This window comes from Danio rerio, chromosome 17 (assembly GCF_052040795.2).
Source record: "Danio rerio strain M-AB ecotype USA chromosome 17, GRCz13ab, whole genome shotgun sequence".
Classification (NCBI taxonomy): domain Eukaryota; kingdom Metazoa; phylum Chordata; class Actinopteri; order Cypriniformes; family Danionidae; genus Danio; species Danio rerio.
The window spans coordinates 1,991,486-2,015,986 of NC_141037.1; the positions used below are offsets into that span (position 1 = coordinate 1,991,486).

At 36.8% G+C, this 24,501-nt stretch overlaps 2 protein-coding genes across 2 annotated transcripts in view; one reads left to right on the forward strand and one right to left on the reverse strand.

Moving 5' to 3' along the window:
- arhgap11a (Rho GTPase activating protein 11A) overlaps nucleotides 1-24,501 on the reverse strand; it is a 1,047,489-nt gene that overhangs the window by 707,649 nt on the left and 315,339 nt on the right. The window lies entirely within an intron of this gene.
- Nucleotides 9,785-20,129, forward strand: LOC110438436 (adhesion G-protein coupled receptor G2-like; the record flags this gene model as incomplete). The annotated part of the gene is given in 12 exon segments (NM_001443472.1): nucleotides 9,785-9,897; nucleotides 10,213-10,262; nucleotides 10,361-10,526; nucleotides 10,599-10,739; nucleotides 10,878-10,991; nucleotides 11,093-11,129; nucleotides 12,646-12,746; nucleotides 13,377-13,498; nucleotides 13,588-13,853; nucleotides 18,078-18,168; nucleotides 18,266-18,552; nucleotides 19,225-20,129. Coding segments are annotated over 12 exon segments (1,643 nt in total), but the record flags the coding sequence as incomplete, so codon positions are not given.

Sequence of the window (24,501 nt, forward strand, 5' to 3'; positions counted from 1 at the left end):
ACTTCAACTATATATATATATATATATATATATATATATATATATATATATATATATATATATATATATATTTATATATATATATATATATATATATATATATATATATATATATAATGGTTTTTAATAGTATTAAGGGAATTTTGTTAACATTTTTTTATATTTAAATTGATGTACACTGCAAAAAAATGCTTTTCATACTTAGATTTTTTGTCTTGTTTCTAGACCAAATATCTAAAAATTCCTGAATCAAGAAGCATTTTATAGACAAGCAAAACATATTGTCTTGTTTTGAGAAATAATTTGCCAATATTAAGTGAGTTTTTCCTTAAAACAAGCAAAATAATCTGCCAATGGGGTAAACCAATTAATCTTGCATCAAAAGAAAAAACAAGATTATTTTGCTGACCCCATTGGAGGATTATTGTGCTTGTTTTAAGGAAAAAACTCACTTAATATTGGCAAATTATTTCTTAAAGCAAGACAATATGTTTTGCTTGTCTAGAAAATGCTTCTTGATATGAGAAATTTTAGATATTTAGACTAGATACAAGACAAAAAAAGTAAGATATAAGATAGAAAAGCATTTTTTGCAGTGTATTGCCTGTATTAGTATTGTAAATGTAATGCAATGGTACAACAACCTGGTAATAAACTGCCAGTAAATTTACCTGTCCTGTTTTATGGACTGAGTTCTATATTTATTAGTTCATATATAAAATATTTTGAACTACAATGTCAATAAATCTCACTTTAAGTTGAATTTTCAACATCAACTGTTGACAGAGCAGAAAGCAACCTCCCATTATGCATTTTATCCCTGTGAATTCACACAAAACACAAAACCTGTGAATCATAAAATATGGGAAACTGTTTACAGAGAGACATTTCACAGTGTGCTTTACCTATTTACGAGATATTTCGGCACAAAAACTGGGACTAGAAAACAGGGATTCCTGATCCCAATAATCTAAGGGAAAACAGTGTCTCAATCTTCAAAATCAGGCCCACAACATTAGACAAACATCAGTTCTGAATGAAAGAAAGCTGTTTAAAATTGTCTATAGAGTTATGAGCCTCACTAATAAAGTCAATTTTATTGAAACGGCTGAATTAAATTAAGATTTGTTTTGTTTGCTGTCGCCTTTTAGTTGTAAATGTTCTTACTTGTTAATTAAATTTGATTTGTGTTTATTTGCTTGTTTTTTATGCAAATCTTCAGGGAATGTTCCATTGGATCATTCAGTGGGAAAGTTGCATTTGCATGTTGTCTAAAACAAAAGATTTTTGTTAGCTTAAAGGGAAGCACTGTGGTGCAGTGGGCAGCACCATCACCTCACAGCAAGAAGGTCATGTTGGCGTGGGTTTCCTCCGGGTGCTCTGGATTCCTCCACAGTCTAAAGACATGCCGTAGATGAATTGAATAAGCTAAATTGGCTGTAGTGTATGTGAGTGTGTGTGAAAGACTACGTATGGGTAATTCCCAGTACTGGGTTGCAGCTGGAAGGGTGTCCACTGCGTAAAACATATGCTGGATCAGTTGGCAGTTCATTTCGCAGCAGTGCAGTGTGAGTTACTATTGTTTGAGGACTGAATTTACTGATGTTTGATTCATTGATTGTCATAATCCTTCATGTGCGTGTCTGAGTGACACAAACACAATTGTATCTTATTTAAAAACAAATTCAGGATTTGACTGATGTTAACACGCATGTGGGTTCAGAAATTTGCATTAGCTTACCAACATTCACAAAGATAGTTCATATTTTAAAATGAAAGTACACAAAACCTTTAAGAAAAGGCTGATCCCTTTATCAAGATGAAGTCTTGAGTTTATGTCTTCAAGTTTATGAATCCTGTTTCTACTTGAAATAAATATATACGACATAATGACCCAGAGCTGAATGTAAATGAACACTGACATTCACAGTTAAAACCAAAATAAAGCTGATTTGCATGTGTGCCAGAGAACTTTCTGTCATTAACATCATAATCCAGAAGCGTCAGAGGTGAACAGATGAAAGTCTCTCTTGTCTGGTCTGTGGATTTTGATCTGGAGAATGTAATGAGAAACTGATGTAGGATTTGTGTTCAGAGCCTGTAGAAAACAACATTAAACACGTGTGTCTCTGTCAGGTCTGTGGGAATTATGTCTGGACAGAAGCTGAATGTGCTGCGGCTGATCATGATGATGATGATGATCCTCTGCTGCCTCACTGGACAGATAAGTACAGAAACTTATGTTTATCAACTTAAAAATGAATGCTCGGAAATGTTGTTCAGGGCACATAAAAAAAAATGTAGACAATTTTTTTTAAGGCAACATCTAGTAGCACTAATATAAGACATGCTATATTATTTTACCAATAAATTTTATTTTTGGACAGCTTCTGATTGTAATAACTCCTCTGAACTGAAATTCAAATTCAAATTGAAAGATGTCTGTCTCTGCAACAGCAATAACTCAAATTCTCCAGGTAGATGTGGTATCTATATTATTTTAAAATATTATTTTTTAAAAGCATAATGAATGTGAAAATGTGACAAAGTATAACTTATGTTATTTTCTTTTAGCGATACAAATTATCTTTCATGAAGATAACCTGAACTTAACCAGAGTCAATCTATACATCGTTTGTAAAGGTAAACCTGTATATGTTTTATTTATAATCATCCTTGAGTAAGAAAAATCTATATTTTTTCTACTAATGTTAACTGTAATTTTTGGTTTCAGGAAATTGCATACCATATAGTTCCAACTTCAGAATTACTAGCAAATTGGAGCTAACGGCAGTATTGCCAAATATGACTTGTAAGGAAGAAAAAGGTTTGCGTCATCCTACACTAGATACATTGTTAAAAATGATATACTCATATCAAATATTTAACAGGAGTTATTAAGTAGGATATGTGTAATATATGTGTAATAGGCCACTATGGGAATGGGCTTACTTTTTTACATGAATATTTAATCTAGGACTGTAACCACCACAAACAGTGGAACAACAATCCCAATGCCCAGCTTGTTTCAAAACGTTATCCAAATAGTCATGTGATGCCAGCTTTTGGTTTGAGTTCTGTAGTAAAATTTGAAGGGCACATATTTTACCCCTTTTTTAAGATTTAATGTCTTTTGTGTCTCCAGAATATGTGCTTTGAACACACTGTAGCTGTGTTTGTGGCCTGTGCCTTTAATGCTAGTTCTCCCCACCCACCGTTCAAATATGCCTGACAGAGTGTGCCTCCGTCTGCGTCAGATAAACATCACAGTGACAGACATGAAGGAAGCAGATCTCACGTAACATTTGTAAGAAATACTACAGTAAGAATGTTCCCAATGATAAGATGATAAATTTGTTGCGGAATTAATTTAAGCCTTTTGAGGAGTCACACACAATGTCGTTACAAAGTTCACACACAGCGGACACACAGTGCGCACATTTAACTTTGCAGTGTTTTTGCACAGCAAACGTGACAGGATACAGGATAATATCCACTGCTGTATGGATATCTATTATGTTAATTTTAGAGGTGTGAATCTACACTGGTCTCACAGATCGGTTACGATTATCATGGCAAAGATTCAGTTCAATTCGATATCTCAGTGCATCACGGGGCATTGACGATGCTTTCCATACACAATTTTATATTTTACTTTACAGCACAAGAATTCTTCTATTAAAATGTTTAAATATATTTATATTTTATTTGATATTCTGCTTACTTTATGAGCCTTGCCGAATGAGTTCTTACACCCCTATGATTGGTCACACGCTCAACAGACAGGGCTGCGATTGGCTCTACCACTCTAGTGCAGTTCACAGATAAGTATCACAGGTAAAACAGCAGCGGCGATCACAATCTGATCCATGACAGACACGGAGGAAAAAACTCACTCTGCAGACACGCGTCGTGTCTGTATCCAGCAGTATCACTGTAACAGCTGAGAAAAGTCACGAGAGGAAAAAGAGGAGAGGAAAAGTCACTCCAGCAGGTCAAAGGGCACAGAGAGAGAGAGAGAGAGAGAGAGAGAGAGGGAGAGAGAGAGAGAGAAATAGAGTTTACTTTTATTTTCTTAGTGGTAGTGAAATAGGGGCTTCTGATTTAGGTGTCAGTGAAAGACTGTCCAAAAAACATGCACAAAGTGAATTATCCAAAGTTTCTGTATTTTTAAGTAGAGCGTTTTAATTCTTCCTCTCCCTCCCTCGTCATAGTGTTCTACCGCAACATAGCATATATAAGATTAATGACGTCAGTACGTAATAACCAGTCTGCATCTATTATTGAACCGATACTAAATTGTCCACGTCTGCATCTCACCGAAGAAACAATTAATTTTGACACCCATAGTTAATGTACAAAATAAACCTGATTTAACGTTCACAAACTGGGATTGAAGCATCTTCTTTTATAATTGTGCTGACACGCGGCTGTGGTGATAAAGTAAAGCTGAAGTAAATCGCTGTAATTTACACAAATGCACTTTTTTAAAACATTTTAAACTTGTAAAACTCATTCTTGATCACATTTGATGATGATTGATGATCACAGAGAGCTGAATTGATCCTTTAATCCCGGTTGTTTTGCAAACGTCCTGTCATGTTGATATGATTATACGCGTTACTACGAAGACATGTTAATATGTGGCTGTCAATCAATTCGGTGGGCAGGGAAACCACACTCCTACATCGCGTTGCGATGGGCCTCAAAATGGGAGGGATTTGAATAAAATATATTATATAAAGTACTATTGTACTTTATATTTCCTTTGCAACTTAATTTATGTGAAGTAAATTATATTAATAAAGCAGTAAACTGATATTTTTAGTTTTGCCAATAAAGGAAACTTTTTTGTAGCATAGGTCATGATGATCATTATTATTAATTATCATAGATTATTATACTATAATTTCGTATACCATATTTAAAGCTTCAACAATTAATCAAAACAAGAACATTTGATACTGCAATAAGCCTAATGCTCTGTGGTGAATTGAAGTGCTTCTATTATCTACATGTGTACAGTAAGTTGCTTTGAAATCAAGCATATGCTAAATGAATAAATGGACTGCAGGTAAATACAACCTCATCAGCTTTTTGTTTTATGTTTTGTACCTTTATAAGTAAGAAATGTTCATAGTATGATTTATGAAATATTATCAGGGAAAACAACTATCAAAGAATAATCTCTCTGTAATATTTTACTGAGGCTTAGCAATATTTCTCTGCAAAAAAAATTACAAAATTTAAAAAATAAAGAAAAAACAGGTTTAGTGATGCCCCCATGCAAAAATCACAATAATATTCAGAAGAACTGTGGTTAAATTTCCAAAAAAATTATCCCTGTCATGTTTCATTCACCTTGTTCCAATTTTCCTATACCATTCTTAAATCAGTGTCTTTTTTCAAATCATATAATGTTTGACTTTATAGTTATGCGAGTTGTGTTTCACTGTTTATTAAGAGTTGGAAATCTCTCATGATGGTCTTAAACAGAAATGCAATAATGCTTCAAATAGGACCAATATCTGCAACGGTAAGTCTGTGTTGTTTTACATTTCTATTTTTCAGTAGCTTTTATAAACATTATTATTATTTATTTCCTTTATTTAGCCAGGAAATTACATTGAGACCGTACTGTCTCTACTACCAATGAGACCTGGTAAAGATGGCAGGCAGCACATAAAGTTTCATATAAAAATCACAAAAACAATACCACAAAGTTACAAAATCAACGTTCATAAAAACATCAGATCATAAAAAACAATTACAGATGTCCTTTAAGATGATGTATAAAAGATGTTTAAAGGTTTAAAAGTGTCAAGATTGAGCCAATTTTTCAAATAGAGCAGCACAGGACTGTTTACTGTCTAAAGAGGATGTGTTATCATTTAAGATTAGTGTAGGTGCAGTAACAGTACTGTGTCCCGATCTAAACCCTGACTGATAATCCTGAAGAATATTATTAACTGACAAATACTGCTTCAGTTGGTCATTTATCAATGATTCAAAGACCTTTGCTAAAACCGACAGTCTGGAGATAGGACGGTAATTATTTGGGTCTGCAGGATCTCCCCCTTTTAACAATGGTGTAACCATAGCAGATTTCCACATTTTAGGTATCACATTAGAAGTGAGACTTAAGTTAAATAAAGAGGCTATAGGTTCTGCAACTACATCAGCTGCCAGACGTAAGAAATAAGGGTCAATTTTATCAATTCCTGGTGATTTTTTAATATCTACACTAGTCTCTAAAGCTTTATGGACCTGCATGTGTGACAGTGATAAGCAAAAACTTAAACAAATGTGAGGAGCTGTTTCGAACAGACTCAACAATTGTTATTGAAGTATGGGCAGATGAGGCGGGAGACTCATCTGATATAAAATAGTTATTAAGATTGTCTGCAATGGCTTCTCTGGCCTTAACTTCAGTATTATTAACTTTTAAATAATTTAGGAAATTAGAAGCCAGTTTAGGTACTAAGTCAGACTTGACTAATTTCCAAAAATGTACAGGATTTTTAAAGTTTTTGTCTACCATAGACAAAAAATATTCACACTTTTCCCTTTTTATTAACTTTGTGCACTTATTTCGTAAAGTTCTATATGAATTCCCTTCTATAAAATTGTTTGATTCCTTTGCCCTGGTCCATAAAATATTCCCTTTGTTGTATAGAGGTAGAAATTGTGTGATTGAACCAAGGATTATCCTTACCACTTATCTTAAATCGTTTAATTGGGGTATGTGTATCACAGATAAATAAAAATGTAGATCTGAAGTAGTTCCAGGCCATTTTAACATCAGGTATACATGAAAAAAAACACCCAGATCACTGAGATAAATATCTCGTAAAAAGGCTTGTTCATTGAAATGCATAAAAAAATCTTTTTAAAGTATATCGTGTTAAGGGTCTTTGTTTTTTAACAGTTTCTCACGCAGACAACTGCGCAGTGATCACTAATGTCATTGCAGAAAACTCACGTAGCTGGATATCTATGGTCAAGATGGTCAAGAGAAGATTTATCCAGATCCTTTTGATTAATCTGAGTTGTTGTTTTAATCAGCTGGACCAAACGAAAAGAGTCATATACCTCCTTAATCAAGTCAGAGGAAGATGACAGCCAGTCCCAGTTTAGATCGCCGAGTAAAATCAATTCAATTTTAGTCCAATCATGAAGAAATTCTGCAAGTAAAGTGCATGCTTCACTTGAAGACGATGAGGGCAGGCGATAACAACCACCAATGATAATGTCCGAGCCGCAGACTAAGTGTAGTCTAAGGACCAACAATTCCAGACTGTTTTCTTTGCTGATCGAATGCATGCGGGAGAAATTTAAGTTGGACTTCAGGTACATAGCAATTCCCCCTCCTTTTTTCGTACGATCACATCTGAAGACAATAAAAGTGTTAATATTAGTCAAGTCATTTGTAAGTGATGCCTAGGCCTACATGGAATGTGCGCAGATTTTTCGCAGATATTCCACAGAATTCCATGGATTTTTCGCAGAATTCCGCAGATTTCTGCAGATTTTTAGCCTATCATTAATTCTGTTTATTTACTTGAGTAAATGTGTAAATCTGAATTTATTCAGTTTTTATTCAGTAATGTATTACTTTTTATTTAATATATTAAGGTGTAAGTTATGATACTCCGCTGGATACTCCCAAAATAATTAGGCAGAAATCTGCAGATTTTTACCAAAATTCTCCACAGAAATAGCAAAAAACGACTGCAGATTCCGTCTGGTGATGCATTTAACTATGTCTCCGTGAGGACTAATATATCTGCATCAGTCTTTTCAGCCCAGATTCTTAAAGAGTCCATTTTATTTATCATACTACGCATATTTAAGTGAAAAAAGCATAGTCCATTTATGGATTTAAGTTCATCTGGTATTTGAAATTGGCCTGACACAGGAACAGGGTTGGATGGATATTCCCAGATAGAAATAGCAAAATGCAGACTAACCATGATCTTCTCTTTGGATCCTCAATTGAGTTTCCGCTGCAAAGAGGCATCGCACAGGCTGAAAGTCTCCCTTTCCCCTGGGTCCATACGCTTATTTCACACGGCCGCCATTTTAAAGAACCAAAGCAAGGCTGCGATGGGAAGAAACCCAGAAGTATAGGACCAGCACTGTAAACACTGCAGTAACATGCCGTGTACAATAAACCTCCAGCTGTTGCCGAGATTTTAAAATGCAGAAATTATGTAACCATCACTTTAATATTATTTAGTGAGTTTATTTTAAACAATTAAAAGCAATTTAGCATCAAACATCACAATCTCAGTGATGCGCTTAAGTGTCCTCCTGGGCTTCAGTTCATGGCACCAGTTAAACACCGTGAGGACGCTTTCCTGCTTCAGTCTGTGTTAACCCGGTGAGTGATAAAACACTGCAGTCCTCTGCAGCACATCCTCGTGCTGTCTGTGATAGTGTTGTCCTGGTACTGAAGTTTTAAACCCGGCTATTTCCCGCTAACATGGAAGCGCTGCTGAGCGCGGATGACTCGACTGATCTTCAAGGCTACTTTGCATTTCAGTATCCGTGTCTCTGTGTTTGGTTTGCACTCAGCTTACTGCTCTTCACCCAGTGCAAACACAGATACTCTGAGACTGAAGCGCGAAGCAGCCTTGCTAAGTGACCACAATGGCAAATCAGCACTGTTTTAAGAAAGCCATCAACAGTGCCTTTATGTTCGCGGGAAATGTATGTTTTTTTCTTTTAATTCAGTATCTTGACAAGTCTAATATAGTGAAAGAATCAGTTTATTAACTTGAGTTTGATAAATAGCATCTAAAACGTGTGTTTGGGAAAGAAAACGTTAGCTAACTAGTGCCATCTTCCTTAACTTAGCTGAAAATAAGCTCTGACATCTCTTATTATATTCACCATTCATTCAGAACGGACCTCCGGGTCACCTGGAAGGCGGTGTAATGATAAAATTGTGTCACTTTCTCTTCGCTGATAAGCTATATAGCCAGTTACACAACATTCCTATTTAACTCCCAATGATACTTCCGAGTTTCTTACCACCACAGTCTCGATTTCACTTTTGAAAATGGTGGCCGCGTGAAATCAGTAAGCAGCGTAGACCACGCAAAGTTTCTGCAATATTTGTCAACAAGCCGCAAGACTTATCTACCCAGGGAAGTATCGAGCCATACTCCCTGAGCAGTCCTGAAGCAGTTACAGCGTACAGATCGGGCTGCTGTGGCCGATGGTAAAGCGCGATTAACTCATAGATATGTCAACGGTTGTCAGCAGTATAGTCCGCATCGCCAGAAGGCACGCCAGACTCAGGTATCCATAGTGTTGTATAGCAACCCAGGAGAATCAAATAAACAAATGTGCGCATTCTGTTCTCTAATAAAAACAGTAATGTCTGATCAGACTCACCGATTAGAAAGCATAAAACACTTAAGGTGCGCAATGAAAACAGACAGGTGCCCACAGAAAACAGACAGACACACGTCTACAAACAATCCGCCATCTTGTCGTCTAGTAAAAAAAAAAAAAAAACCTTTTCAGGTTCACATAAAACGTAAATGTGCATCTAGTACAGTGTTATCTGGAAGCATATTTAATAAAGCTATTAGTGTATTTGTTTGTTATTGATATATGTAAAGAACATGCATCTATAAAGATTATATTGTACAAACTATGATTTTTCTTCATTTATAAATAAGCAACACCTGATACATTAGATCTCTTAAATTGGTCAAAATGGATTGAATTGTTGCACAGATGAATTAAACCCATGCTTCATTTCTGTGTTTAGAAACAAATGCAAGTGGCAAATACGTTCTGTATTTAAATGACCAAGATTTGCATACAGAAAATTGGACCTGTGTCAACTGCAGCATGAGCAATGATAAAACACAATCTAACACTGGTAATCCACATTATAATGCTGAAACTATGATTTTCTATATTTATAAATGAGAAACAACTGACATGTTACAACACTTTTAATTGTTCAAAATGTATCGATTATTGCACAACTGAATTAAACCCATGCTTTATTTCTGTGTAGAAACGAGCAGTACAAGTACAAGTAGCCCATACACTCAGCTCACAAATAACCAAACTTTAAAGACAGAAAGTTTGACCTTTGCCAAACTCAGCATGAGCAGTGGTTATCATGAGAACAAAACACCACAAGAGACAAGCACACTACCACAATCACAAGAGACAAGCCCACTACCAATAAGTGATCTAGAAGATGAGAATGGATTTGTTCCTTCATCAAAAGCAGTGTAAGTGTGAGGTTAGAACTGAATTTTAAACCAAAAACTCAAACACAGATAACTAAATGATTTTTTTATTTTTATTATTATTTTTTTTTATTCTACAGAGAAGCCTTGGACATTTTAGAGTCTAATCTGGTGAATATTATGAAAAAAAATAATGAAAGCAATAGGATGATTAACAAGGGGAACATTACTGGTCTTCTCCACATACAAGACAAGAAAACAGAGACGAAAGACATGACCATCTGCTACAGTTCAAACAACACCATGGTAAAGCTACTGTAAAGTTTGAGGTATGTTGTATATGTTATGAAATTAATCATTCCTGGCTATCCTTTTCAGGTTATTATGAGTCAAAATGACATGAACACAGGCTGTTTGTGGACTGCAATGTTTCCCAGTGAAGCCTTTAATAAATCCCGACTGGAAAACAATGGAAGTGCATTTGTTGGAGTTCTGCGGTTCACTAACATGGGGAATAAAGTAACATGCTCTGTGTTTCTCTCTTACATTACATCTCTTGTTAAATGGATCATTCGTGATTCTTCTAAATTAATTTCTTTGAAAAAATGTTCTTTAATTCCTCTATAAATTATGATTCTTGTCTGGTTTCTCCTTCAGAGTCAAACTAAAAATTACACGATTTTGAACAATGAGGTTTATGGAATAACAATGGGAGCCAAAATCTCCAACCTCACCAACAACATTGAAATAACCTTTACTAATAAGGATCTGGTAATGAATGTTTTGTTGCAGAACTCTCTCTTTTTTAATATATATATATATATATATAACCAGACACTGAAGCTAAATGATACTCAAACATGTTCTTACAGGTTGGTGGTCCGTCCTGCACTTCTTGGAATGGCAAAGGTACATTTATTTATGGCTCTATTAATATGTTTTTATAGACTCTTTTCACTTTTCTTGGTTAGACAGCAGCAGAAGGTAAACTCAGAGCGCTGTACTGTAAGTTGGAGAGAACAACACATACTTTTTTTGCTTTGCAATTTGCTCAAATATCCAAAAATAAACTTCACAATAGTGTTTTCACATCTTTCAAAAAAATAGTGTGAGACTGATGAAGGCAGATAGAAGACGAAACAACGTCAAATTTACTTTCCTGCCACCATAGATGCTGCATTACAAACACCTCGCATAATCTTGCCTGTTTTAATTTGATAGAAAGATGATTTAATACAAATCAGGGGTGTCGCTAGACCCCAATAAATCATCAGTGCTCATGGCCAAGTAGAGCTTATCAACACCCCTGATAAGAAGTATAACTTAATAAATCTACATTTATATCTATAAATATGTATAAACATATATATATATATATATATATATATTCATTTATTTCCCGCCACAGCGGAATGAACCGCCAAATTATCCAGCAAGTTTTTACGCAGTGGATGCCCTTCCAGCTGCAACCCATCTCTGGGAAACATCTACACACACACATTCACACACACACTATGGACAATTTAGCCTATCCAATTCACCTGTACCACATGTCTTTGGACTGTGGGGGAAACCGGAGCACCTGGAGGAAACCCACGCGAAGGCAGGCAGAACATGCAAACTCCACACAGAAACGCCAACTGAGCCGAGATTCGAACCAGCGACCTTCTTATATATATTTAAGTAATATCAGCACCCGTACAGCCTCTTTATCTTTGTGTATTACTCCGCCCACATACAGCAAGCAACAGGCAGAGACACTACAGTTTGACAAATATTACTGCTGTTAGACAACAAAATGTACTTTTGAGGTGTTTTTAGTGGATACTGTAGTTGTTTAGATTGCAACTATGCAGTTTATTTATAAGAATCGTGCCTATTTTAAAATATTTACAATTTCTGAGAGAGCTCACCGGCAGCCCTTAGCCTGCCATAGTGTAGGAGACCAAAGAGGGTTGACGTTTCCATCCACAATATGGCAACAGAACTGCATGATAAGCCCTTACGCTTAGAAGCTTATAGCAGTCTGATTTCTAACTACAGCAGATCAGATCACTATTAAACTGGTAAGCACACCTGCCAGCACTCCTGTTTTTTCCTGGGTGTATCCCGTATTTCAGACCAGTCTCCCACAGCCATCCTGTTTTTTATTTCCTCCCAAAAACTCCCGTAATTTCACCCACCCCCCTCTTTGGTACAGTCTGAAAACACCCCCGGGTTGCCAACTTTGGTACAGTACTTGATCGCAGCGGCCACCCAAAACCCACAGTATACTCAACAGTATAATTAACTATTCAGAGACCTCACCCCCAAATATATATATAATTTGTTTTTTATAACTTAAATTTAAGATGCAGATGACTTTTGAAACACATCATCACATGTACAGTATTCAGCAATAACTGTGGCTCTCTCTTCTTTGAAGGAAATCTTGAGTGGACAACGTTTGGTTGTGAGACAAAACAAATCAACAGTAACAGCATAAAGTGTTCGTGTTCACATCTGACATTCTTCGCAGTGCTGATGGTGAGAGAAGATTAAACTTTTTTATACTGCAGGGCTGTTGAATACTCAATTCTGATTGATTGATGAGCTTTCTAAGGTGTGGTGTTATTTTCACAAAAAGTACTGCAAAATTAACAGTACTGTTATTAAATTAAGTATTTAATTTAGCTATTAAACAGCTAATTATCACTACGCAGAATGGTGTGAGTTATTTCACAGCTACAATGATCAAAAACCACATCAAAACACAACAGAAGGTTTTGGAGAAGATGTAGAAGAAACTAGTGCTGCACACAGCAAAAGCAGTTTGAGGACAATAACCTGACAAAAAAACTCAAATACAACATCTAAACTGGTGATTTAGCAGCTTTGGAGACCAGAGGAAGTAGAATAATGCAATCCGAGCTGGTGAATTATTCAAAAATAATGCACACCAATGACAACACGGTTGCTAGACTCCATATCACCAGCTCAGACATGCATTATTTTGTAGTAATTGACCAGTTGTCAATTACTCTTTACATCATGCTATTATATACAAACTTAAAAAGATGACAAAAAATAGATTTCTTGCTAAAAGGAAACAACTGATTCTAAAATGATCTTTCAGCAGATCTGATTCGTGTTTATGTTTTTTCTCTGATTTCTCAGTCTGTGCCAGATGCAAACGCTGTAGCGCCGTATCTGGAGTCACTGACCCTCATCTCTGCTATCGGCTGTGGGATCTCTGTGTTTTTTCTGGCCATCGCTCTGTTCATGCATTTCCTGCTGCGGTAGAGTCTACTAAAGCACAACATAAATATTAAACTAATTATTGTGACAGATAAAGTTACTAACACAGGTTGTTTTTCTCTTTCAACAGGAAAGCCAAATCCAATCAGGCCACAAAGATCCTGATCAACATGTTCGGTGCTCTGTTTCTCCTGAATGTGTCTTTTCTGTCGAACGAGAGCGTGGCAAACTCAGGAGACAAGAATGCTTGTGTCTTCATAGCTCTGCTGATGCATTACTCCATGCTGACCACATTCACCTGGTTCTTCATTCAAGCTCTTCATATGTACTTATGGCTCATCCGACAGAACGTCACCATCACAAACTACATGAGGAAGATCACCGTGTTGGGCTGGGGTGAGTGATGGAGCAAATGCCTGATGTAAAACAACTGTTCTGTCATATCCTGAGATATGATGATATCCAAATGATGCCACTATTTCCCCCCAGTGTTTCTCTTTGGGTTAATTTGTGTTCATATTGTTCAGCTGTGTCTCTTCCATGCAACAACTCTCAGACAGTCTGTGTCAAGATCCTGTCCCAACCCCAGTGGAGCCTTCAACCCCCTGCATCTGGTATCCATACCCCTCCACCTCAGCTTGAGCCATGTCATTGGGATCTGAGAAACATCTACTCCAAGCTCTAGTTGAGTCTGGAGCAGTGGGGAACTTTATAGACATGGCATGAGCTACTCAAGATTCCTGCCAACCTATTAGATTAACCACATAACCCTCCATCTCAGCTTGAGCCATGTCTCCATCTCAGCCACTTTCTCTTCAGGTCAGGCTTAAATCACCTATGTGTGTCTTACCTGACAAAGCACTTAGAACGTTGGTGCAGCCTGCTGCCCCTTTAGTCCTTTTAAATATCTTTAAGAAATAATTACGGCATGTATTCAACCATCCCTTCTCAGGAAGTGAGGTTTCCCAGCAACTACTTGCCTTATGTCAAGGAGATAGGAGTGCAGCGGACTATGCCATGCAGTTTTGGACAATTGCTGCAAGTGCAGGCTTGAATGATGAAACACTCATTGTATCCAGAATGGTCTTTCTGCAGCTCTCAAGGATGAGTTGGCTACTTGAGATCCAGTTAACACTCTCAATTGACCCTGATTGTGCTTTCCTCCAGGACAACCATCTTAAAGAGAGAAGACTTACCATCCAGTATGTTCCTTTACATTTTCCTAACCTCCATTCTTCTCCAAGTGCCACTGAGTCACCTAATTCTTCAGAACCAGATTCCACAGACCCTATTCAGCTGGGCCATGCCCAACTCTCTCTTTGGGAAAATACCCATCATATGAGGATCATCTCCGTCTCTATAGTGAAGGAGCTGGTTGGTTTCACTCTGATTGTACCGAACTGAAAGAAAAACTCTCCATCCCAGGCAGTAGGGAGAGAGCTGTCTTGGGAGTGATTTAACTTGTGTATCTTAATAACTCCAGTCTGTCTTACCCATTACCTTGACATTGGGATATGAGGAACATCTACTCCAAGCTCTTGTTGATTCTGGAGCAGCAGGAAACTTTATAGACATGGCATTAGCTGCTTGCATCAATATTTCTGCCAACCTGTTAGATGACCCACTGCAGATGGCACTGCTGGACGGGAGACTAATAGCTCCTGAAGCGGTTATCCATCTTACTGTTCCCTTGCATGTCTTTGCATTATTTGTACCTTGTGGTAATGTTTAGCACTGCATTATTATTTATGACTCTGTTGTACTTCCTAAATGAAGACCTTTTAGAACTTAGACCTTGTGCCTTGGCAGTGTGGGTTCATCAGCTCTTTGTGTGGGTTAATGGTAGAACATTGAACTATTTCACCAGAGACTTGTGTTTGCACTCCAGGCTCATCACAGAAAAACCAACTCAACATAAACCCAGCTGTGGCCACTGCCCAAAAGAAGGTTACTATTGTTGCTCAACACAAATCTACAGTGAAGTGCCATCAGGCAGCTCTGATTCAGCAAGAATCACTTATGGAGAAGCGCTCTCACTTACTTCCAGGCCTCATTATATCCATGCAACAACTTTCTGACAGTCTGTGTCAAGGTCCTGTCCCAACCCCAGTTGAGTCTTCAACCCCTGCACCTGTTATCCATGCCCCTCCACATCAGCTTGAGCCATGTCTCTCTTCTCCGTAATGTTCCTCGGGGGATCCGAAGACCTGCTACTTTCTCTTCAAGTCAGGTTAAAATCACCTATGTACTCACTCTCTTACCTGACAAAGCACTTGGAAAGCTGGTGCTTTAATTCAGCTTTAACAAAAGAATTACAGAATGCATTCAACCATCCCTTCTCAGGAAGTGAGGTTTTCAAGCAACTACTCACCTTATGTCAAGAAGATAAGAGTGCAGCGAACTATGTCTTGTAATTTTTAGCAATTGCCGCAGGAGAAGGCTGGAATGATGAAACACTTATTATTTCCAGAATGGTCTGTCTGGGGCTCTCAAGGATGAGTTGACTACCCAAAATCCAGTTAACTCTCTCGATTGACCCTGATTGAGCTATCCTCCAGGACAACCATCTTAGAGAGAGAAGACTTACCGCCGAGTATGTTCCCTTACATTTTCCTAACCACCATTCTACTCTATGTGCCACTGAGTCACCTAAGTTTTCAGAACTAGATTCCACAGACCCTATGCAGCTGGGCCATGCCCACATCTCTCTTTGGGAACATATCCATCATATGAGGAGTCATCTTCGCCTTTATAGTCAAGGGGCTGGTTGGTTTCACTCAGATTGTACCGAATTGAAGGAAAACCTTCCCATCCCAGGCAGTAGGGAGAGAGCTGTCTTGGGAGTGATTTAACTTGTGTCTCTTAACAACTCCAGTCTGTCTTACCCATTACCTTGACATTGGGATCTGAGGAACATCTACTCTAAGCTCTTGTTGATTCTGGAGCAGCAGGGAACTTTTTAGACAAGCCATTAGCTGCTTGCATCAATATTTCTGCCAACCTGTTAGATGACCCACTGCAGGTGACACTGGCCCCTTGAGCTGTTCCCCATCTTACTGCTCCTTTGCATGTCTCAGTCTGGCTAACTGGTTATATGTTCCAAAGGCAGTTTGTCCTCAAGTTCTTCAATGGGCACATTCCTCCTGGCTTTCTTGACATCCTGGTATTTCCCACACCCTGGAATTTCTACAAAGACACCGGTGGCCCACAGCTAAGGAGGATGTTATATCCTTGGTTAATGTCAAAACCTCTGACCCAGAGTTTAATGGACAGGCGGAAAAAGTTCATCTCACTTGGTTAATAAGAGTCTTGCTATCTGTATAGTGGCTTACAACCCTTCATCTTGGTCCTTCTACCATCTCTGGGTGAATAGCTCACAACACTCGTTGCTCGTCCTCAACTGGCTTTTTACCCTTTGAGTGCCATTTCAGATTCTTCTCCGCGCTTCCATGAGAAAGGGATTCAAGTGGCTGTTCCCTTGGTACAGCAGCATATTAATCACTTCCTTCTGATCCAGAATATAGTCTACAGCAGTGGTTCTCAAACTTTTTTCATCAAGTACCACCTCAGAAAAAAATTGTCTCTCCAAGTACCACCAAAATGAGCAGTATTGAAATACAGTAGCGTAGTAGGCCCAGTAAAGCAGCTACAACTCTGCTCAGTTAAAAAACGTGGCAGATTACCTCAGAAATATAGGCTATATGTCATATATGGCATATTATATACATCATTTTTGATAAATTTTTAAATATATGTAGCATGTACATGACATATTTCATTCCTCCCCGTACCACTAGAAGGAAGCCCGCGTACCACTAGTGGTACACGTACCACAGTTTGAGAACCACTGGTCTACAGTAACTCATTTAAACCTATACCCAGTATCATGGACAGGCCAATCGTAGAGGTATATCTGCACCCTCTCTTCAGGTTGGTCAACAGGTTTCTTTACTCGGAACCTTCCCCTATGGATAGAATCCCACGAGCTCAACCAGTGCTGCAAATTACCTAGGTCACTTAAAATAATCCCACCTTTCTTGTATCCTGATTTAAGCATGTTCTTCTGTTGTTCCGTGCAACAGTCTTGGCAGTATTTTGTGGACTGGGAGGGCCATGGTTCAAGGAGCACTCTTGGATTACTGCTTATAGGAGGATCCTGTCAGATTCTGAGCTATTGCTTGTGTTTTTCTTTGTCTCATTATGATGTCGCCCAATGTCCCCAATGTTTTTGTTTTGGGTTAATTTGTGATAATTTTGTTCTCGTTAGTCTACCCTATTTATTCTAGATTCCTGTCTTCACTTGTCACTTTGTTTTTGAGTTTGACCTGCTCTTGTCCTTGCCACTTTTTGTTGTTTTGGTTTGTTTGCATTTTGACTTAAAAGATGTTTTTGCTCTATGGAGAACGTCTTGTTTGTTATCTGGTCAGTTCTGTAGATTTTCTATTTTTGCCTTGTGGTAATTTTTTGCCTTGTTATTTTTATGACTTTGTTGGACTTTCTAAATAACACCTGTTTTGAAATTAGACCTTGTGCCTTGCCAGATAATAGTGGTAATACACCTCAGGGTGTGCATTTTTTGTATTGTTTTTGTTTTTTATTGATAATATCCTTGTTTTGCAGGGTTTTCAGCTCCAGCTGTTATTGCAGTAGTTTCTGTAGGAGGATACAACAAAACGATCCTAACCGCATCATCAGGAAAAGTTGCACAAATGTATGCTTAGTTATTAAGTCACAAATTAATGAATGATCAATGTTTAAAATATCTTCTGAGTGTCCTTTAAATTCAAATCATGCTCTTGTAATTGCAGGTGCTGGATTACAAATCCTTTAATTCACTACATACTGAACATGGGATACTACATCTTCGTTTTCATCTTCACAATAGTCATCTTCATCATCACTATCCTCACCAGGATTATCCAGAGTAGACACATAAGAGTGACTGAGGGCAAGAGACAGACGTTCAGAAAGCAGCTGATGATGGTGTTGAGTTTGTTTCTTCTGTTCGGTCTGACGTGGGCTGTTGCCTTCTTCAGTTATGGACCGATGCTCATTCCCTCATATTACATCTTCTGTGCACTAAACTCCCTTCAAGGTGAGAAACTTTAGCTAAGTTTTTAAATGAATTAATGCATGCTTGTTATTGTTTATAAAATATTTGGTAACACTTTAGTACCAATACTCACTATTAACTAGTGCCTTATTATCTGTCTATTATCAATATTTCAGGCGTTTATTAATACTTATAAAGCACATGTTCTTATTTTATTCTTAATCCTACATATTACCAGAACTCAAATACTCCCTTATATGAATAGTTCACCCTTTACTGGTTTAAAACCAGTTTAATTAATTAATTTATTTATTTATTTTGGTTTGGAACAAGTAAAGGGTGAGAAATAGAATTTTCATTTTCGGGTGAACTATCACTGTCAATACCTATTAATATCACCATTAATACATAAAAATAAGCACAGATATGAAAGTTTACTCAGACAAAAAGTCTTTGTTCAAAAATGAGAAATGAACCTTAAAATAAAGCGTGAGCCACTATTATATTTATTCATTTAATTATAAATTTATTGTCATTGATTATAATTTGTAAGAAATAATCAAATGCATCAAACTTTAGTTGGGTATCCTAATATGTTTTTTGAACACATTCTCAGCAAATTACATTAAATTAATTATAAAATATTTATTTATTTTGGTTTAGTATATTTATATATAATTTTATTTTATTAATTGTAATAATCTTTTTTTTCAGGGTTTTTCCTCTTCTTGTATTACTTTCACATTCACAAGGATGTTGCTGGTCATTTTTCAGACGACCCGAAAAGCTCCGGCTCCGTCACAACTATTATTCCACCAAACAACACCAATAGTAATGCTGAGGAACATGTTTATGATCTGGCTCGCTAGAACAGAGAATACACCGTCTCTCATTTATCAGTAATCAGTGCCAGAATACAGTTCTGTGTATTTGTGTTTATAAATCATTTCATACTCATTATTAGATATTTAAACAAAGGTCATTTGATATAATCATTTTATATTATTTTTAAGGTGTATATATTCTGATGTATGTGGGTTCAGGGCTACTTTAGCTGTAGTTTCAGTATGAAATGTATAGGCTGTGTTTGACTGATATATTCAGGTCATTTCTTGAATTGCAGGTAAATTTTGCATCTCTAAGATTAACCTGTTACTTTTGGGTGCACAAAATGATTTTGGATTTTCCTTTTGAATAATTATATCTAGCTTACCTCACTGGCAGATTATTTTTCTTGTTTTAAGGAAAAATAAAAATCGCCTAATTTTGCCTAATTATTTCCTGAAACAAGACATGAAAATGCATGAAAATGCTTTTTGATTTAAGAATTAGTAGATATTTGGACTAGAAACAAAAGCTCCAAGTAAGAAAGGTATTTTTCAGTGTATATTTTAGCATAGATGATTCCTCTGAGCACTGCATGTTTGTCATAATGTGTTGTACCAGCAGATAGCGCTGTGAGGCTTCAGATTGTGTAGTTTTCCTCATGAATGAGTCTGAGTTTAACATGTGAATGAAATTGCAGAGTTTTGTGACTCACGGAGCTGCTATTTCAACCTGTTACTGACTCAGTTCTACATATTTCTGATTCACAGCGACTAATAAACCTCCTCAATCCTGCTGAATGAGCTGTTCATTTCACCTGTGCGTTTCAGATTTACTGCCTTAATGCTGTGGATGTTTGTTTGTTTTTTATGATTGCTGGGAAATGCAAATAAACATTGCTTTATGACACTTCCAGTCACACAGACAATGCTGAGACTTTTGATAAAACTGAATCACAGTTTCCACAAAAATATCCAGTAGCAGAAGAGCTTTTAATTCATAATCAGTAGAAATGCACTTTAACTTCTATTTCATTGCAGAAAACTCATTCATTCATTCATTCATTCTCTTTTCGGCTTAGTCCCTTTATTAATCTGAGGTCGCCACAGCAGAATGAACCACCAACTTATCCAGCATATGTTTTACGCAGCGGATGCCCTTCAAGCCGCAACCCATCTCTGGGAAACATCCACACACACTCATTCACACACACACTCATACATTACGGACCATTTTAGCCTACCCATTTCACCTGTACCGCATGTCTTTGGACTGTGGGGGAAACCAGCGCACCGGGGAGAACAACACAGGGAGAACATGCAAACTCCACACAGAAACACCAACTGACCTAGCTGAGGTTCGAACTAGCAACCTTCTTGCTGTGAGGTGACAGCACTACCTACTGTTCCACTGCGTCACCCTTGCAGACAATATAAACACAAAATATTTCATGTTCTGACTGGTCAACTGGTCATAAGATGGGCCGAGAATCGCCAGTTTGCCAACAAATATGTGAAAATTATTGAAATGTTGAAAAACAATGTTCCTCAAAGAAAGAGAAAAGACATTTAAATATTTCACCATCAACAGTGCAGAACATCATTAAAAAATTCAAGAAATCTGGAGAAGTTTCAGTGCGTAAAGGACAAGGGCGCAAGCCTAAACTGAGCAACGAGTAATATCCCACCCCTTAGGGGGCGCTGCATCAAAAACCTCATTCATCTATAAGGCATATGACAACATGGGCTTCGGACTACTGCAAGTCAAGTACCACAATATGTAGTTACATCTACAAATGTCAGTGAAAACTGTACCGTGCAAAAAGGAAGCCCTATGTTAACAGTGTCCAGAAGCGCCATCAACCTCTCTGGGCTCAAAGGAATCTGGAATGGACCATCACAGTCGCACAGAGACTCTTCATTTTAAGATATTGTTACTGCACATGATTATTTTATTTTAATGTTAGTAAGTTACTGAGGAAGGTAAGGAAAGTATTATCCCCTATAATATTTCTTGCTGGTACGTAAATCTTGGAGGTCTAGACATGCAAAAATATAAACTTGCAAAGATCGTTAATATAACCTAATTAACCAAGTGAAGCTTTTAAATTTCACTTTAAGCTGTATAGAAGTGTCTTGAAGAATATCTAGTCTAATATTATTTACTGTCATCATGACAAAGATAAAATAAAACAGTTATTAAAGATAAGATATTAAAACTACTATGATTAGAAATGTGTTGAAAATTTCTTTCTGTCCATTAAATAGAAATTGGGGAAAAATAAACAAGCTGTCTAATTATTCAGGAGGGCTAATAATTCTGACTTCAACTATATATATATATATAATGGTTTTTAATACTGTTAGGCAACTTTTGTTAACATTTTAATATTTGAATTGATGTAGTGCCTGTATTAGTATTGTAAATGTAATGCAATGGTACAACAACCTGGTAATAAACTGCTAGTAAATTTACCTGTCCTGTTTTATGGACTGAGTTCTATATTTATTAGTTCATATATAAAATATTTTGAACTACAATGTCAATAAATCTCACTTTAAGTTGAATTTTCAACATCAACTGTTGACAGAGCAGAAAGTAACCTCCCATTATGCATTTTATCCCTGTGAATACACACAAAACCTGTGAATCACAAAATATGGGAAACTGTTAACAGAGAGATATTTCACAGTGTGCTTTACCTATTTACAAGTTATTTCGGCACAAAAACTGGGACAAGAAAACAGGGATTCCTGATCACAATAATCTAAGGGAAACAGTGTATTAATCTTCAAAATCAGGCCCACAACATTAGACAAATATCAGTTCTGAATGAAAGAGAGCTGTTTAAAACTGTCTATAGAGTTATGAGCCTCACTAATAAAGACAATTTTATTGAAACGGCTGAATTACATTAAGAATTTGTTTTGTTTGCTGTCGCCTTTTAGTTAATGTTGTTTTTTGTTAATTAAATTTGATTTGTGTTTATTTGCCTGTTTTTTATGCAAATGTTCAGGGAATGTTCCATTGGATCATTCAGTGGGAAAGTTGCATTTGCATGTTGTCTAAAACAAAAGAAAGTTTTAGTTTATGTTAGCTTAAAGGGAAGCACGGTGGTGCAGTGGGCAGCACCATCACCTCACAGCAAGAAGGTCATGTTGGCGTGGGTTTCCTCCGGGTGCTCCAGTTTCCCCCACAGTCTAAAGACATGCCGTAGATGAATTGAATAAGCTAAATTGGCTGTAGTGTATGTGAGTGTGTGTGAAAGAGTATGTTTGGGTGCTTCCCAGTACTGGGTTGCAGCTGGAAGGGTGTGCGCTGCGTAAAACATATGCTGGATCAGTTGGCAGTTCATTTCGCAGCAGTGCAGTGTGAGTTATTATTGTTTGAGGACTGAATTTACTGATGTTTGATTCATTGATATAATCCTTCATGTGCGTGTCTGAGTAACACAAACACCATTTTACCTTTTTTAAAAACAAATTCAGGATGTTACTGATGCTGACACCCATGTGGGTTCAGAAATTTGCATCATTATCTGATACAGCAGCTTACCAACATTCACAAGGATAGTCCATATTTTAAAATGAAAGTACACAAAATCTTTAAGAAACGGCTGATCCCTTTATCATAATGAAGTCTTGAGTTTATGTCTTCAAGTTTATGAATCCTGTTACTACTTAAAATAAATATATACGACATGATGACCCAGAGCTGAATGTAAATGAACACTGACATTCACAGTTAGACCTCAAATATGCCTCTGATTTGCATGTGTGCCAGTGAACTTTCTGTCATTAACATCATAATCCAGAAGCTTCAGAGGTGAACGGATGAAAGTCTCTCTTCTCTGGTCTGTGGATTTTGATGTGGAGAATGTAATGAGAAACTGATGTAGGATTTGTGTTCAGAGCCTGTAGAAAACAACATTAAACACGTGTGTCTCTGTCAGGTCTGTGGGAATTATGTCTGGACAGAAGCTGAATGTGCTGCGGCTGATCATGATGATCCTCTGCTGCCTCACTGGACAGATAAGTACGATTCATATAGAAACTAAAGTTTATTAATTTAAAAATAAATGCGTGAAAATTATGTTTTCATGTTCTATGGTTGTTATATTATTTTACCCTTAAATGTTATTTGTGTACAGCTGAGTGTGATAAAATCGAAGTTAATCTCAATGCTCTCTGTTTCTGGAACAACAGTAGCTCACAAAATCCAGGTAGATGTGATGTCTATTTCATTTCTAAAATGTTTTGAAAGCACTTGTGACGAAAAAAAATAAATAAATAAAACTTGTCAAGTAATTTGTCTTCCAGCGATTCAGCTGACATATCAGCACAATTATTCTGAAGAGGATTTCTGCTTAACCACTGTCACACTAAACATCCCTTCTAGAGGTAAAACTGTATTTTTTTTTTTTATTTATAAGTAATCCTTGAGTTAGGTTTTTTATTTGAACTAATCTTAAATGTTCTCTCTGGTTTCAGTACAATGTGAGCCAAGCAGTTTTAATTTTACAAGTGTGGACCAATTAAAACAGCAGTTATATAATGTTTTAGCAAGTGTGATATGCCAGTCATCAACAGGTTTGTGTCATTCTACACCAGACACAGTGTTCATGCTTTTGTTTTTCCCACTAGGACCCTTAGCAGAAAAAAACGTCATTCTCATATAAAATTTCATATTTTCATATCATTTTGTACATTTTCATATATAGGTAAATGTATATAATTGTATCATCAAATATTTAACATGAGTTAGTAAGCAGAACATATGTAGAAGTCACTTTTGTTAATTTATTTAATTCAGGGCTGTAGCACCACAAACAGAGGAGCTAAAATCCCAAAAACAGCACATTTCATAAAGTTGCCTATTTTCTTGTAAGAAGCCAACATTGGGTTTGAGCTCTGAATTAAAACCTATGGCTGGCTCAGACTGAATGATCAGGGTAATACCTGTGCAAAAGTCTAATGTGCTCATTGCAAAATAAAGAGCTGTTTCATTGCCAAACACAACAGAAGTTTGGTTTACGCTGCAGGTGCATATCACCTCACATTTTGCTATTTTGTTTTGTGCCTTCTAAAGAAAGAAACATGCATGATATGACATTTAAAATATTATCAGGGGAAAAGGTTTACTTATGCCTCCTCAAAACCAAACAGA